The sequence below is a fragment of the Mycteria americana genome, chromosome 1 (assembly GCF_035582795.1).
Source record: "Mycteria americana isolate JAX WOST 10 ecotype Jacksonville Zoo and Gardens chromosome 1, USCA_MyAme_1.0, whole genome shotgun sequence".
Taxonomy (NCBI): domain Eukaryota; kingdom Metazoa; phylum Chordata; class Aves; order Ciconiiformes; family Ciconiidae; genus Mycteria; species Mycteria americana.
Genome location: NC_134365.1, coordinates 192,392,694 through 192,411,176, shown reverse-complemented (window position 1 = coordinate 192,411,176; position 18,483 = coordinate 192,392,694). Strand labels below are relative to the sequence as shown.

Below are 18,483 nucleotides of genomic sequence, written 5' to 3'. Positions count from 1 at the left end.
ATCAGAAAATATGGCTCAGTATGTTGCATTCAAAGTTACACGTAAAGGAAGAACATGGTCTCCTATTGAAACAGACACCTCTGCCCATCTGGAGCTCATTGCAGGACAATGGCTTAGTCAGGCTTTTTGTATAATTGTAGATAATTGGAAACAATGTAACATCAAGGAAATTCACTAATGAGACCAAATAATTGATGACAATTTGACATTAATTAGCAAAGCAAAAGCAAATTTTTTTTTGTTTTAAATCACATGATTAAGATAATTAAAGAAAAGGAAATCCTATTGTGATGGCCCTAAAACTAACAAAAGATGGGGTGGGAAGAATGTGGTTTGGACAAAGCTGATACCCAATCTAACATCTGTATTACTAACATGATACATTGTGTGAGGCAAAGCAAGCATCAGGACTACTTACAAACATGAAAGCTTTCATAATAAAACTGGAGGGAAAAAAAACGTAGCCACTTTTTCAAAGCATCCATTTACATGCTTTCCACTGTACCTCCAGAAAGAGGTATTTTTATTTGTTCTAAAGAGTTCAGACTCACTATAGGTGTATAAAGACCTCTGCCCTTCTCTGCAGATAACAAGATAATTTGCTTTAACTGCAAACACACAGCTTTTTTCTGTTGTTCTTCCCTTGACCATTTCAGAGATACAGCAGCCCTAACATTCAGGAACAGTTTTTCCCCCTGTAACTTTTAAAGAAAACTGAGGCGATGATTCCTTAAAGCAACTGTTTCCCAAGGGCCAAAATAGAGGTTAGAAAGGGAGGGGGAGAATACAATGTGGACATAGTTGGGAGCAGGGAGCAGACCCAGTCTTTTGGCTCGCCCCCAGATGGAGCAAGGAAAAGCTCACAGACATACCGCTTGCATCGCCATATGCACCTGCAGAGGATGTTTAAAAGTTAATACACACTTTGGGATATTACCATTAAAGAAGGCATATGTCTGGTGGAGTTGCTTTTATTTATTATTATAAATGGCCTTTTTTCTAGTTAAAAAAGTACAAAATAAATATACCTTCATCTCCTGAATTAATACTTATTGCTTGGTCTATGGACATGCTGGCAGAGAAACACTACTCTAATGACATCCTTACTGATAAAGGATTGTTAAAGCTGTCACAAGCAGTTACAGAAGTTTCCTCATTTTCAGAAAGGCGAGTTAGGATCAGAGAATGACTGGGACGGTATAGATGAGCTCACTTCAGACAAAACACTGCAATGGCACCTTCAACAGCAGGCCTATCGTGAGATCCCAGCACTCACACAGAGGACTACAGAGGTAATTAAAAGAAAGCAAGATCATACATTCCAATGCTTGGGGCTCTAAAGCACTCTGCTTAGCTAGCTAAGGCCTTCCAGCCCTTTTTCACTCCTGTAGGATAACACACATTTTACTTACACTGAGGATTTGCTGGTCTGATTGACAAGGCAAGCTAAGTATTTTATGGCACTTCAGTTTAAATACAATTGAATGACTTCCCCCCCCCGCCCCGCCAAAGACAAATGAACATCTGTCTAATTGAGGCTGCCAAAGGCAGCCTTTTAAAGAGAGACCACAAAGCCCCCAGCCCTGGTTAAATCCAGATGGCAAATGAGTCAGAAGGTGGGGATGTGATGCAGCATGCCTCAAACAACTAGGAAAAACACCTGTAAATTTACTAGAAGAGAGAGGGAAGGTCTGTGTATGAACATTAGTTACAGTTGGGGGAAGGATATGTTATATTACTCACCTTGTTGAACAGTCTGACCTATAAACCAGGAACGATATTCCTCATGAAAAGCTTTTACTTCAAACAGCTGCTGTGCACCACTGTTGAATAAGTAAAGGGTTGCTTCCCCTGTTGAAAAGAAATCTGGTTTGTGTTTGTAAGCTTTCACAAAAATCAAAAGAATACCCAATACGTCTGAAGAATGTGCCTTATATACATAAAGACACACAAACATACACACATTCTACATAAACTCACTACAAAGAAAACTCATACAAAGAAAACTATTATATACAGATGTTCATTTACCAGCTCTATAAACCAAACTGAATTTGAATCAATAAATAAGATGTGTGAATAGTTCATCTTACAACACAAAGCCTTTGATCCAAATCCAAATCACTCAAGAAATCAGCTTTTGTCTGTGCTGAAGGGGAAGGTGGAAAACAAGAAAATTCCTTCTCCTTCCATCATGTTTGTCTCCAAGATATCAGACTCTGGGTTAGGGGAACAAAAGTCTCAAACCTTCAAGTGACAATTTGAAATCTTTTTCTTTTGTGCATCAAAATGGATTGCCGATGACTCAGTATGGGTAGACAAATAAGGTGAACAAGGAAGCTAAAAGAAGTTGCTTCGAAGTGCCCATCAGAATCTTGATAGTTTGGAAAAGAAAAGGAAAGCTTTATTTTAGGCCACCCCATAGCACAGCTCTACCGTTTCACATTAGTTCTGGGTTATAACGAAAGGGTGACGAATATGTTGCAAACAGGATTGGCATTTTCCATATCTAAAACAGGACATTGCCAGAACTACAGAGGGGCCACTGAAATTTGGTCAGCTCAGTCTGTTGGCTGGATTGGTCCTGTCTTGGTTATCAATCAATCTTCAAGAAACAAGAGCAACTACAACATGGCAGTCCTGCTCAAAACACATAAATTGCAAAGCTGCACTGACTTGCAGATCATGGGCTGGCTCAAAAAGTCTCAATGTAAGCCCCTGCAAGCTGGCGTCAGCACTGCTGTTCTCAGTCTGCAGAAATCCCTAGGTGCGGAGGGAGGTCAGCGAAAATAGGCAGACACATGCCTTCCCCAAAATGACTGATAATGCATTTTTCCCCCTTTATCCAAAAGGCTGACCAGATGTTTAACCTCACCTAAGGATATAGTTTCAGTTCTCTGATAATTTTTCTTTTGAGGAGGGGAGGGGAGGAGAGGAGAGGAGTGAAGACTAGATATAAGGGGGAGCAGAGGTTTCAATCATTACCATGTGCTTCTCGACATGGGTCTACACCATAGTTTGATCAGCACCAGACATCAAGCTACTCACAGAAGTGCTCACTGAACAACTTAAGACTCCTACCAGTGAGCACGTGTCGTGGTTTAACCCGGCAGGCAGCTAAACACCCCACAACTATTTGCTCACTCCCCCCCCACTGGGATGGGGGAGAGAATCAGAAGAGTAGAAGTGAGAAAACTTGTGGGTTGAGATAAAGACAGTTTAATAGGTAAAGCAAAAGCGGGGCATGCAAGCAAAGCAAAACAAGGAATTCATTAACTCCTTCCCATCGGAGGCAGGTGTTCAGCCATCTCCAGGAAAGCAGGGCTCCATCTCATGTAACGGTTACTTGGGAAGACAAACGCCATCACTCCAAACATCCCCCCCTTCCTTCTTCTTCCCCAGCTTTATATGCTGAGCATGATGCCACATTGTATGGAATAGCCCTTTGGTCAGTTGGGGTCAGCTGTCCCAGCTGTGTCCCCTCCCAACTTCTTGTGCACCCCCAGCCTCCTCACTGGTGGGGTGGTGTGAGAAGCAGAAAAGGCCTTGACTCTGTGTAAGCACTGCTCAGCAATAACAAAAACATCCCTGTATTATCAACCCTGTTTCCAGCACAAATCCAAAACATAGCCCCATACTAGCTACTATGAAGAAAATTAACTCTGTCCCAGCCAAAACCAGCACAGCACGCTAGCCAAATGCAGTGGTGAGCTATGAAATCTTGGGAAAGGGACAATTCCTATTGCCTAACTCCAGTTCCTTTATTTATTTGCTTATGTTAAAAGGACAGTCATCACAGGCTCCCAACAGTGTTGTTAGAGAGAAACTCTAGGGGATGGGGAGAGAACCTAGGCAGTTTTGCTCACAACTTTACCACTTCAATTAGTTGCTTAAGTCTTGTGGTATGGTTATTTCCCTCCTTTTAGTTCAGCACTTTGAAAAATGCTTCTTGTGGTACTTCTGAATTGCAGGCTGAACCCTAGTTTTTAGTCTTTGTAAGGGATAGAAATTTTGTCCTTTTTACCTGTCTGTAAAAAGGACTATGCATACTTTTATTTAATAAAGTGGTTAGCATGAATTCTATAGTGTGCTGAGTCCTTCAGTGCATATTTATACAATATCTGGCATCAACAATGCATCTGTTAGACCCAAATGTAAGGAAAATACATTAATAGGGTGTTCTCAGTCCTTCAATTTTCAGACACTATACTTATAATAGGCTACATAACTGAAAGTTTATGCAGGTCTATAAATAAGCTCCTGTAAATTCTAAAGGAACACACCCAGGCAACCATTGTACTTTAGGTTTTCCCCAGAAACCTTTCCCAAAATCTCTGATTCTACAAGGTAAACAGATCTCTTCTTCCACAGAGAAAAGCAAATTAATATCTACGCTTTTAAAAACGTAACAAATTAGAAAGCCAGTATAATACAGCAGGTGGAAAATATCCACAGCTATATATTCCCACTGTAAATCTGAGTAATCAAAAAACAGGTATAATGATAAGTAAGTGATTTCACACTCTGTATCTATTGTTTTTAATTATTTTCCTCTTTCGAGAACAAGTAGCAGTTACCATATTGTGATATTAAAATGTACCTGAAGACTTTAGTTACAAACATATACAAATATGAGCAGTGAATTTCAAAACAAAAACATACAACTTAAATCTATACAAAAGAAACAAGCTTATGAAAAGAAAAAAACCAGCATGAAACAAGTTTTTCAAACAAAATATGTTAACCTTAACAAAGGCTTACTGCAAGTTTCTGTGCAGTATCTCATACTCCAACTATTACATTACTCATATAATAATAACAAATCCTTGACAAAAAGAACAATCTGACTAGAAGAAAGTAACCGTGGGATGGTGGTGTCATTATATTGCCTGCATTTGCTGGTCTTTCCAATGTATTTTGAATTCAAAGTACCTCATCATCTATTAACGAGAAAAGAGACACCACCACTTGGACCAGGGAAAGAAGAAAATTAGATTTAAAAATGAAAAGACTCAAAAAGCTTGGTAAGTATAACTGAACCACTTCTTCTAACTCTATTTATTTTATAGTATAAGATGAATGCTATGAAGCCTAAATTTGGATTATAAAAAAGCCCAGGCTCAACACCCAACACTGTAAGCTCCCCAAAACTAATGCACTTAAAAACAGAACTTAAATTACACCTCTTTTTTGTGCTGCCAATATTCCTGATGAATAAACAGTTCAACCAATTAAAATTATAAAAGAAATCCTAAATGTTTGCACAGCATTAACTATCTGGCATTACTAGCAGTATCTTTGGCACATAAGACTTATACTATCATCATTATTTCAGCTTGCAAAATATGAATCTTTTGGTGGTGAAGGGAATCAACCAGAACATTAACAGGCTCATGTCACAATTCCAAAACTTGCCTGTGCTTGGATTGCGCAGTTTTGTAAACAAAGGTTCGCTGTCAGGTGTCTTAGGGGGGTCAGTAGCAGCCTCTGTAGGGGGAGAGTAAAAAGTTATGAACCTGTAAATTGAGAAGTATTTCATGTTCATGCTTCTCCAAGACATTCAGAATTAATTGGATTGATACTTTTTGAAAACTCACATATTTTCTGCCTAAAAATTATATGCCTCAGCCCAAATTAATCCTACCTGATCAAGGCACCTAAATTATGATTCCAGACTTTCTGGCACTCTCTACCTGCCACAGGAAAGATATGCACCTGGGGATGATTTAGATTTTGAAAACCACTTCGCCCTAGAGAGCCTCAGGCAAGAGAGCGCCTAAGTTTGACATCTCAGTTAAGTGAGATGAACTCATATTGTTGCTCTGATTAGTCACAAAGACAATGAGAATGCTTTGGTAAGTTAGGCCAAGCACAGTGTGGACATTAAAAAGTTACAAGTGCAAAAGGTAAGATATTTGTGGGAAGAAACAGAGTGGTCCTCTAAAGCTTTCAGGAAGACAGATTATGCAGGAATATGGGGCAGGAATTGTCTGGGTGGTTGTTACTTCTGTGAAAAATACGCACACTTGTTTATCTGTTAGGTATAATCTTGAAAAATAAAGAGTGCATTTAATTCCCTCTACAGGAAAAAGAAGCTGAGAGAATACAGCACCTCTGGCTTAAGCCTCTGACAGTTTTTCTCTTTTCTGTGTCTTTAAGCAAAAAAAGACAAAAAGCAGAGCCACAAAAGTACGATTTCTCTGTGAAATTAAAAAAAAAATTAGAAAGGAAACAGCTCCCATAAGGATGCCGATTCAAGTCTGAAAAAACATCTTTAAGGAACCCCACTTAATTATATTCTATCCAAGTACTGTTTGTAGGGAAAGTCTAACTCATATTTATGAAAACAACTTCCCACATCTGAGTGAAGAGCAACATGACAGCATCATCTTTCTTAGCTTGCACACTGCCAGTTCCGTCCCAATTCCTTTCATATAGGCATTCATCAGAGCAAGGAAAATTACTAAAGCATTTCACACACATAACCAGTATCCAGACCCCAGAGAATGGACTGACAGGGATCAGGCTGATGTTTGCGTTATGGTGCTGCTGAGGAAAGCAGAGAGGAGCAGCAGAAGCGGGCTGCACAGCTATTCACAAGGGACGCTGTTGGAAGGAACAAAAGTGCCACATCGTCCTTCCCCTTTCAATAGCATTTAGGAGGTTTACGGAAAGGGAGATAGCACAGTTCTTTTCTGTGGAAAACAAGGAAGTAGGAACCTCAAGTACAACCAAAAATAGCTGTCCTCCACTCTGGCTGAAAGCGTATCCCCAACACATCCAGAAAGGACAGGTGGACTTCTCACAGACTATTCACTGGCACCTTAGTGGCACAAAAAGCCCCAAATAACCCTCATCTTTCACATCCACTCCTGGTTATTCAGTTGTGTCACAAACAGAAATTGCCCAGATAAAGACATAAGCAGGGCTTAAAAAGCAAGTGCATTTTGTGATAAAGTGTTGGAGGATAATAGTTCTCAGAGTGGCTCGGAGAATTTACAGTAATTTTCTTCCCCTGAATTTTAGCTGACTCTTCAGGTGGCTTGAAAAAGTGCTTTTAGAAGTTTCAATATAAGTTGAAGGTTTTCAATGGAAAAAGCCTGTATTTGCTAACCAGACTTGCTTCATATGCTGATACATAAACACACATGGTTGTCAAGCTACATTTGCCCTGGCAAAGGAGAACTTCAAATTTCTAGAGCTGTGTCTATTTCAATTCTTGACCACAGTTTAACATTAGTGTATTTTTTGTTACTTTTTAAAACACTACAGTGATTAATGATAGTGAAAGAAATACACTGCATGTGTTTACTTTGATGTGTTTCATATGAACATGTTAAAATATACATACTAAATGTAAGTTTCAAAATTTAAAACAAAAAGCAAAACAAAAAAACCCAAAGGAACTTTTAGCGCTCACTTGCTCTGCTTTCTTCATGCATAGATTTATGAGCACTGGGAATGAGTCCAGCTGAGCCCTAAGTTGCATCTCGTATAACGTGAACAATTAAGTAGACAATCCTTCCTAATGTAGCTGTTTTTAATGAAGTTCACATCTTTATTTAGTTGATATGTTCTTTTCCTAACCTTCTAGTAACACACTGCATCTATCCATGCCTGCTAAGCCTTGGAGACACCTGCACATAGGGAACACTCAGCGTAACAAACCCAAGCAATACAGTGTCCCATCTCTTCCTCATCGATCCTCTGCCTTCCCAACCCAGATAACTGCCCTCCATCACTAAGGCTTGCCCCGTGCTATCCCAGGCTCAGCGCCGTCTGCTCTGCCCCTTTGTATACACAGCCTGGCCCTGCAGCTGCCTTGGCTCAGCCAGTAGCTCTTCCCCATGTGAAGAGAAGCACAGATCTGCCCATTTAGTTCTTTGGTCCTCCCCAAGCTCCGTGGGGTTCATCACTGCACAGAGGACAGCACTGATCATACCCTAATGAACAGTCTGAGTTGCAGCCTTCAGTCCCAGTATCTCCTGCTGATGGGATCAGAGGATAAGTCACGTTCTCCACACAGCTGCCACAGAAGATGGTTTACCAGAAGGGACATGTACATGCATGCACACACAAAAAGAAGGGAGGAGTGGGCAAAGACAGAAGTAGTTTCTTTGAATTTCTTTTACCTCCAGTTTCTTCAAAACGTAGGCAATACCCTACTCCATTTCCAGGAGCATCTGAAGTATATTTTTGTTACAGATTGGCTCTACTAGATGTCAAGTTGGCAGATAAAAAGAGGCAATTGGGAGAATGACTGCTTGGAAAACTGGATGCAATAGTAACGTGGCCTTAAGGGCAAAGAAGGCCCTATTTATCTGAATTTAAACACTTCATGACTAGGAAAATGCTGAGCAAGGGATTTTTGAAGTTAGGTGCTCAAACCTAACTTGTGTGTGTTCTGGCCTTTAGCCAGGAAAGGTAACTGGATTTCTTTAATGTCATTACATTTATCAGTCCTTGTATTTGGGCAAGGATCTCTTATAGCTAAATAAATAAAGACTTCTTAAAAAGCAGTACTGTAGCAATTTTCTACCAAAACTAAGAGTTAAACTAGGTTGTTTGGTTTTTTTTTTTTTTTTTAGTTTTAAAGGTTCACATCCAGATAAGAAATAATCTTACAGAAAATAAGCAGACAAAAGGGACATTACAGGAAGAACTTTTTTGTTAAATCCTAAAGGAAAACATGAGATGATTGCCACTACACTTACTACAACAGTTTCCATAGCTCAGTCCTGAGAAACTTGTTCATCTACAAGAATAACAAGTGAGAGAAGTTAAGACCTTTCTGATTGAATATTATACTCCCTACCAACTATCTTGCAGCTGTAAGCTGCAGGTAACACACAGTCAGTACAGGTCAGCTTACTAACAGATTTGCCTGTACAGCATGCTATTCTCCTAGGACAACGTTCACTACAAGGATACAAAAACCTGATACAAGGGTACAGAGGGGCTCAATTAATCCTGTCCCAAGGAGGTATCTCAATTAGCAAGCCACTCTCTAAATTGCCAGAGAAGACAGATGACAGGCACTTCCAGGAGGCAGCTGAAGCCACCTAAAGCCTAAACCCACCTGTTTCATCCCCTGCAAGTATATGCCTGTGTCTTTATCGAGCTTACAGACACCTCCAGCAATGCAGAATGAATCCGGATGCAGTACCTCTACAGCCTTACCAGGGGAGGGAGTTCTGAGGTAAGCACAATGCAAGACAATTAAATGCCAACACTGGGCTGATAAGTATGTCTACTTTGCTTAAGAGATAGTCTACTGTTCATTCACTATTAACCAAATCACACAAAGCCCATCTAAAAATGTGGGTGATATATCCATCAGTTGTACTGGAGTCTACAGATGGAATCTCAGAATCCTGAAGCTGAGCGATAGAGACTATAAAAGCTTAAACGAAACTTTCCATTACAGAAAAGGAGAAAAGCCTATCGTATTTTGTGGAGGTCAGACATACAACCAGGCAAATTCTATAAAATATATAAACAGAACAAAGTGAAAATGAACCAGCTGTCAAAGGATTTCTGGCAATAATTTCTTCCACAATGGATAGATATGAGGCACTAATGAATCTGGCCATTAAGGAAAAAAAAAGTGTTAGCTGGTACAGCAACATGAATAGATTGGAAAAGAACATAAAACTCCCACTAAGATCTAGGAAACCATTATGGATGATGCAAGGTCTATTCACCTTTCTAAAAAAAAAAAAAAAAATTGCTTATAGAATACTATATATAACATACTAATATCAAGTTATATGGAATTCCCATTCAAAAAGCTGCCAGCCAAGCAAGCAAAAAGGCTGTAAATATCTGTCAATTGCGTAAGAGGAAAAAGCCCTCTGAGAGCACAAATTTCCCTACTACCATCACCCTGCAAAAAAACAGGATTATTTAAAAGTCTGGAAATATAAAGTTAAAATTTCATTTAAAAACAGGTATTAAACCATACGTCACCTACACAAGTCTTTTCCATTCCCTTCTTAACTTCTAACTATGCATGAAAGGTGTGTCAGATAAAGACATTATGATGGAGCCCATTAAATGGACATTTTATGGAAGACGTTAAACTATGTAGCCTAAGGGTACAGATATGTTAGATCTAATAATCATTTTATTTATGTTCTTTTTAGAATCAGTCAACCCTGAAGTAAATGGTTTTAATTCAGTGCCTGTGTCCTCTGTCCTGCAGCATGCCCTGAAAAAAGCCCAGTGAAAATTATTTAATAAATCCAGTACTTTGTATCACCCAAACTTTTGACAATTTTTATAAGTTACAAGGTAATTAACTATTAGCATAATGAATGAATTCAGGCATGCACAGACTCAGGATAGAGTTTCCTGAATGGCTTCAAATGACCAAAGATCACAGGCCATCAAAAAGCGCAGTCCTTCGATCCCCACCTCTGCTCTCCCCCTGTTGCGCACTTCTGCTGCTTTCTTTCCATCAAAACTAGCAATCTCATGGCCACACAGCAAGTCGGCTCAGTTCACTCATTCCAGCTGAGAAACAACCAGTCACAAAAAAGAAGTATTAACTTTCATCCAGATCAGTAAGCTATTCTCACTCACCATACAGTTACATGGTCACCAGAACAAAGGGACAGAACCCATGGCATGAGCAGATGGCATAGAATATAACCTGCTCTGTATGTGCAGGTTATGCACTGGGGTCTTTGACCAGGGTAAGCTAATTAGAAAACTAGATCGTATGTGAATTCACAGAGGCGGGAAAGCAAGAGATGAGCCACAAGACTACATTGTTGCTTCCTTGGCTTACAATACTCTCAGGGGACTACTAAATGGAACACAGCTCAATCTACCTCTGCAAACAGCCTCTTTTGCGGGTGCTTACATGTAAGGTATGGCTTTGCACTTGCACACACTTGATTTTTGGAAATATCTTCTTAGTTGTTACTCAGTTATGTTAACTTGATGTTACCTCACCACCTTACCCTCTCCTTGACCATACACAGTACTAGCTTCAGTGAGGGGACTTTTGCCATGCCTGTTGTAAAAGATAGAATGGTTATCAGTTTGGTAACCACGGCATTTATTATTTGGTGGCCTAAGGAAATAATGTTTAATGTGACATAATTTACACCCCTTAAAGTCTTTCTGGCTCCCACTTCACCTGAAAATCCTATGATAAAACACAATGATATCTAAAAATGGCACTGTTTTCTATCTTAAGCAAAACTTAACATGGAAATGCTACTAGACAGTTTGCGTAGTCTTTTGCTCCACTACACAGCTACGCAATACAGCTAAATATTAGGACTTCTGCCTGCGAGCATCTTTTGGCTTCCCCTTATGCTGGCACAGTTCACTTCTTAGGCCAAGAAAACATGCTCATGGACTCACTGGCAGCAATGGACAGTACTAACTCATCCGGTACCAAAATCTAGATACTAGGCAGGTCATGCAGGGGTTTGAGCTGAATGAAGGAGAGGTCAATCTTGAGAAGTTCAAGAACAGGTTATCACTGGCAAGGATAAAAACTTCAGACTTCCCTTCTCAATATTTATAGGGTCAACACTGGTGCAGCTGTATTACTGGCTGAATCAGCCCTATTCCCATGTGCAGAGAGGCCTAAGTTGGCATAAGTTGGTCTCTTCCAAGCCAGATGGCAGAAAGCAGAAGTAGGAGATGGTGTTACACATTAAAACATCTCTTTTCAGTTACTTTATTTGCTATGCTTCCTTCTGGCTCCTTAGCTTGCCAGTTATATGTGCTTTATACACAGCTGAGCTCAGTATGCCTTTTAAGAGATGACATATAAGAAATGGTGCAAATTACCTGCAGGCAAAAGGCTTTGTTCAGGAGATGCAAATACCAATTTAGGGGGAGGTTAAGTAAAATATGCCCACAGAGTGCTAACTTCTAAAATAAGCGTATTCACATTCACCTTATTAAAAAGGTATATAAATATGTGCACATATTTTATATGATCTTTCTAATGTTTTAAGTTAGCTGTTAAAAAACATACATATTTGTTTATTGTAAACATTATTTCCAAGTTATCTAAATTATTCTGGAAGTATTAATGTTCAAGTATCCCGCTCAATTTTGACAGTCATTACAACTTCTGAATTAAGCTCCCTAACATCCCAGCAGTGTGGTCTATTTCGTAGCAGATAAATTGAACTGCTTTTTAAATGCTAAATAAAAGCATGTATCAAAGCATTAAGTGCAAGGTGTGAGAATGGAAAAAAAAATAATATAAAACCTGCCTACTTCAGATTTTAAAACAAATTACTCCTATGCATTAAGTATTCCACAGCTTCTTTTGCTATGACATCTTCTCTCAATATGACCCAAAATTTTCAAGTCAAATGCTTCCTCTGTTGTTGCATGGAGACAAAAGTTCCTTAGTCTCATTTGAAAGAATGAAGGATTAATTTAATGTGTGCTGATGCCCTATGGTTTGGCATCACAGTCCATTTATTTCTGCCTCCATCTGAATTTTGGCATATATGAGATTTGTTCAAACAACTTGCCAAGTCTAACGTGAAACTGCTCCTTTTATTTTTAAATAAGTAATTCCTAAAAATAATAGGATTGTTAAATTTCCCTCCACCCTTGCAATCCTTCCATTGCTATTTATATGGCAGTTCCTATAAAACAATAAAAAATCTAATCAATTTACTGTTTAAGAAAACAGCAGACTGAAAAAATGTAGTCAACTAAACTTGTCTGGTTCAGAAAAATAAAGGTTGAAAATAATTTTCAGTTTGCAGCTAACCCCTACTTCTTTTCCTAATACAGACAAACACAGAACAAATTAAATACAGCAGTCTTAACTTTAGGTGTAGAGTGGAACACCAGACTTAGAAAACTGCCTTCAATTCCTGACCTCTTTGCTAAAACCAGTGAAGGATATAAATAGTTCCAGTTCTGACATAACACCTATCCCTGAGAAAGTGTACTGAAAAGAGACTGCCCTTCACACCCATCCTGTTAAGCAGCTAGTGTGATTTCAGTTGCTATTGGTAAGACCAGTTTGAAGCCATTACATAAGAATGTTTATTTGTTATACAGAGCCCAGATCAGATCTATGTCATGCACAGCAACTTTATCGCAGTATTTGAGGGTTTTCCAGAGCCCTGCCCTTAGAACCCTACAATTAGATGGGGTCTCAGTATTACTCCTCTGTCTAGAAAATAATTTCTAGTTCATACGATTTTCAAAGAAAACATTAAAAATGGTAGTTCCATGGGCCCAACTCACAAAGCAAGTAGAAATTTCCTATATGCACATAAAAACCAATCTCATTGGTTCAGGTAGTAGGATTTTAAAAAAATGTACATGAATACTCAGTAAACACAGACTCTCCTCTACTAAAGCACATCATTAGCAACTTTCTAGCTGTGAGATGGCCAGGTTTTAATCCTCAGGAGCTACTTCTTTTCCCTTGTACCTGTTCAGTAGCTAGACCAATACAACAGGAAGCCTGTATAGGAAGCTCTACATTCTCAAGGGTAAAGGGGGGCTTGGATACATGGGTAATATAACATGCCTGATTATTCAACTACTATGAGAAATGCAGAAAAGCACAATCTGGAAACTCGGCCACCCACCAATGAAGTCCATGTGGGTCCTTCAGGACTTATTAGCACTTTGGTGTCTCTGTACCATGATTCCTCCAGAACTCATTCGGGAGGTCTTCTTAACCATCGACGTCAACTACCCTGCACAAAGCAAGTTCAGATCCGGATTTCCAGCCAAGCTAATAAAATCCCCTGGAACGTGGAGCACAGTACAGAAACACCCAAGTGGGTCTGCACAGAGCCAGCTTGGGTCCATCAGGACTTATTAGTTCAGACACTGTCTGAAAGCAGCTGCACTGCAAAGCTGGTCCTGGAAATAGCAGAGATGTGTTAACATGGCACAGCACTTGAACTAATAAACTGTTAGTGCTGAGCTGAGTCTGCTCTAGGCCAAATCTGCTGCCTGTATATCCACAGCATAGTTAATCTGCAACTGGAGAAATTGCCCAAAGAGTTGTCTCTATTTCAAGCTCAGCATGCACAGCTCTATCCCTACCCACAAGCCCAAATTTTCTGTCCTCATCACCTCCCTCCATATGACCAATCCCTCCATCTACCCTCTTCCTGTTTGTTCATCATTTTCTTTCTTGACTATTCACATTCGTTTCTCAAACTTCCTCTAAACATCCATGATAATGCTGCACAATGTACACCAACAGCTTCCAGCCTTTCAGAAGTGATTAATATGGTTACCACCCTCTCCTCATCCTACCTTCTCCACCAGACCAACACTTCCTAACTCCTCTCCTCCTGACTTCTGGCTTCCCCTCTTGTCCTGCCCTTGGCGTTTCAATCCCTGACATAGGAACAATTACGCTTATTAAAAAAAACCAAACCAAAAAGATGATTGTATTGGCATATCAAATCATCCTGCCTCCATGGAAATAAATAAGCATCAGGATGAGGGCAGGCTACCATTTCTAAAGGTGAAATTTGCTACCTCACCTAGAAGTTACGTACCAGCCAGCCCAGATATGACTGTCTGAGGCTCTCCTTTCCCCTTCCTACTCTGACTTCCCTTGTGTGACTCTCCCATGCCAAACAGCCTGAGTGTCTTGGTATGGCAAAGGGCTGGTGAGAGCAAAGACTGTCAGGCTGCTGCTAAGAACAGTGAATGAGGAAAGAATGCCATAGGAAAGAATGAGGGTAGGCAAAGACTGATTGAAATGAAGCACAGGGTGACTGGCCTGCTGACTGAACATCAGCTCTGCCTCTCAGCTCAGGCAACTCTGCTACTCCTTCCCACCTTCACCCACCTCTATAATCCATGCAAAATACCTGCTGAGCTGTGTGGTTTGTAGCTCTGTCCTATGATGTATAGGCATGAGACGGACACTAACGATCAAAGTTTTACAGCACTGGAAATATAATGATAGAGTTAACCACCTGAAACAGAAAATGACAGAGTCTGGCCCTCTAGAACGGCTCAAGAAGGCTTGGGATAACACACATCATTGGTAAAACAACCACACCAACTGCATTACTTCTCTAACCATAATCATGACTTCAACAAAGAACACGGGCAGTTCTACCTGACAGAGGAGATTCCTTGTTTCCCAGCTGTTTCCAGAACACTGAAATCAATATAAAAATTAAGAAACCAGAAACAAAATTGAAATTTATCTCCTCAGTCATCAAACATGCTCTGAGCAGCAGAGCAGCAATTTATTGTCTATGCAATATAATACAGTGTATAAATGTGTACTGAAACAAGGAAATTATTACTAATTTTATAACCTTCAATACTAAAGCAGACAAGCATACTCTGCTTACTTTCTATGGCAATTAGAAAATGAAATCTGCCTGCTTTTTAGCTGCTGTGTTCCAGATATCAACCCGATGTTGTCAGTTGAAGTCCAAATAAGAAAGAATCTCACCTCTTACATGTGCTTTTTACACAGTTAAGTGTTTCTACATGTCACATAAGCAGCAAAACCACAGTCAGAGACTTGTGCAAAATCAGACAGATTCTCAGAATGATGTAATAACTAAGGAATTGGAGCAACACGTGCATCATCATTCAGAACTCCAGCCATATCTTGTTCTAGGAAGCTACTGTTGAACCTCTAACAGTCTGAACTATTGAAAAATATTGATACTTAAGAAAGCAAGTTCCAGTTCTCATTGTTTTACTTCTATATTTCTGACAGACCTCAGTCTTTTTTAGACTAAAGATACCTAGCCTCTTTGCAGAACTAGTCACCATCTCCATCCATACAGGAACTTTTAAGATGTCACAATCAAAGCAAGATGAATGGCATATATCCAAGTGGAGATGCTATTAGGTTGTGTAGGATGGTATACATTATTAACCTTACAAGCTGTTCCAGGAGGCAGACTACCCAGGTGAGTAGTTCAAACTAACTTAAGCACTTGAAACCGGGACCTTAGAAAGTGCCTTTATTACAGGAAGTTTTGGAGCTTCTTGCATAGCATTAAAACACACCTTGCTCCTTCCTCCCACTATGCATAGGATAATAGCCACAGATACAAGAAGATAAATAGGCTATTTACAGAAGGTGTTGGTAGACTTACTGATAAATGGTATTAAACTGACATCCAGCACCAGATCCTGCAATTATTTACACCAGTCGTTTTTGTGCATGTGTGTAGCATAATGCCATGCGGGTATTATGAAGATATGGATTGCCATATGAATAAAATTTAACATAGTCAAAGTATTTTTTGTTATAAATCCAACTGCATCCATCTTCACTCGTAAAAGTCATCAGGTCTTCCTACTGCTTCATTCTGCTAAATGGCCAATGAAGAACTTCTGAGATCGTCAACAAAGCAGTTAAGAAATGCAAAACTCTGAAAAGTGACAGACCTTAACTTCAAAAATCTCTTTTCTGAAAAAAATGTTAAAACCCAACTAAAATCATTAAATCTATCTCGTTTCAGCAGTCCTATTCATGTGATTGGCAAGTCTCATCAGCTGTGGAGTTCTGAAATTATCAGCCACAGACTTTTTTTAAAATCACTATGTGCTTTGAGGTTCTACTAAGGCTTAATAAACTTTCTTACAGGTCTGGAGTACTACATAAATTTTGTCAGAGCTGTGCTGGCATAACTGGTAATACAAACTGTCTGGCTTCATGAAAGTTACAAGCTCTGGCTCCAATCCTGCAAACACTTACTGAAGAATTTAACTTACTGCACAGAACTGACTACTCATGCATAAGTTAAGCATATTTGTAAATATTTGCACAGTATGGACATCTGTTGGCATAGCCAGTCATCTGATACAAGATTCAGCTTTAAATCCTAGTCTGCAGAGAGTCAATATTAAAAAAAGAAATTCCTCACTTATAAATTCCTTTCTTAGGCATCAAACATGTCAGATACCAAAGGGTGGAATTGAAAAGTTAAAACCAGAGGAAGAGAGGAATCAGTGAAATCATAACAATTGGTTCTGTTTCTCATGTAACTAGAGAAGCCTGGTTTCTTACAGATGCATGTCTCAAGACAGAGCTCCTGCCTTGTTTTCAAACTTTGCTGAACTAAGCTCTCGCTACACCTTCCCTTCAGTGTGCCATTTATAGCATTTCTCACATCATTGCAGGCATTTCCAGAAAGCTCATAAAATTACTCCAAAGAGCTCCTCCTTTTTATCAGGTTTGGTTGAAATTAACACTCAAAAGTCTTGGGTAGAGTAAGAAACAGGCACAGGACAAAGCTGACCCACAGATAATTGTGGAAGTTGCATTTCCTTAGGAAATCAAACTTAAAAAAGCACTTATGAAATGCCTCCTTCTTCTGTTTTGGAGTTTGAGCACATCCTGTTTCACTCATCCTCTTTAACACAGAAACCTTCTGTGATCTGTGAATTTAAAATTTTAAAACCTGATACACGACAGAAATAAATGTAAAGGGGGAAAGGCATCTTTCCATTTATTCCACACTAAGTGAGAGAAACTAAGCCTACAGTGTTTAAGGCCTTGTGCATACTGCATCTGCTGAGCTGCCATGTGGAGATCTGCTTCTTTAGCCTATAGAGAGGAAGAGCTCAGGAGATCTCACTCTGGCTTAGGACTTATGGTTTTCAAGAAGTTTGTTTTAAAGCTGAGGCTTAGGGCACTAAACCGTTTCCTTCAAGAAATGCAGGAATGGTGACAAGAACTCTCTTCTACAGCTCCTCTCCCCTTCTACAGCTCACAACGCTGTTTGCAAACCAGGGGCGAGCTGACCTCTGGAAAACCCAAATGACACACAAAAATAAAACGCACAGATGCAGTGAAAGAAACAGGGTCCCTGGAGAGGAGAAGGGGAGTACTCTGTAGGGCCTTGTGTAAAGGCTGTGTCTCAGAACGTCCTTACCACACCAGGGCTGGGGCTGGCTGCACACCGCAGCCCAGAGACCTGCCCGGCCCTCGGCGAAAGGCACCCGTCTCCTGCCCGAGCGACGGCCCAGCCCCGCCGCGATGCGATGCGGGCGAGCACCGCCAGGGCCAGTCAGCGGGGCGCGGTGGAGAATGAGATGGGCGCTGCGGCACAGCCTGTCCCACCTCGGAGCCCCGCTGAATTACCTGGTGCAATGAGCACCCACTGCCCAGGGTGCGCGTCCGCGGGACGCTGCTTCGCGCCGTGCATACTCCGTACGCCGCCGGCAGCCGCCCGCGCTCCCGCCGCCGCTCCCGCCGCCGCCGCAACATGGCGGCTGGGGCGGGGCCGCACGGGGGGGGAGGGGGAGAAAGGCGGGAAGAGGCGCCGCGCGCTACTGCCCGCCCGGCGGCCGCGCGCCGCGCAGCCCCGCGCGTGGCGGCAGGACGGCGCCACCCCGCGGGCAGGAGAGGGGGGCGGGCGGCAGCAGGGCACTGAGATGGCTGGGGCTGCGCTGCCGCTTCCCCTCTCCCCCCCTCCCACGTGAAAGTGGTACAAGCCATTGCGGGCGGGACAGAGAGCGGGAAAGCCTCTCCTC

General features: G+C 40.8%; 1 protein-coding gene across 4 annotated transcripts in view; it reads right to left on the bottom strand.

Annotated features, from left to right (window-relative positions):
• The window catches only part of RNASEH2B (ribonuclease H2 subunit B), a 48,767-nt gene extending 30,516 nt beyond the window's left edge, over window positions 1-18,251 (bottom strand). For all 4 annotated transcript variants that reach the window (XM_075489938.1, XM_075489924.1, XM_075489945.1 and 1 more), the window contains exons 1-3: window positions 18,092-18,251; window positions 5,416-5,487; window positions 1,744-1,851 (exon numbers count right to left, since the gene is read on the bottom strand). In XM_075489938.1, the coding sequence (XP_075346053.1) occupies window positions 1,744-1,851; window positions 5,416-5,487; window positions 18,092-18,155 (244 nt within the window). In that variant the 5' untranslated portion in view covers window positions 18,156-18,251. The remainder of the gene's footprint in view (window positions 1-1,743; window positions 1,852-5,415; window positions 5,488-18,091) is intronic.
• Window positions 18,252-18,483: the final 232 nt, after the last annotated feature.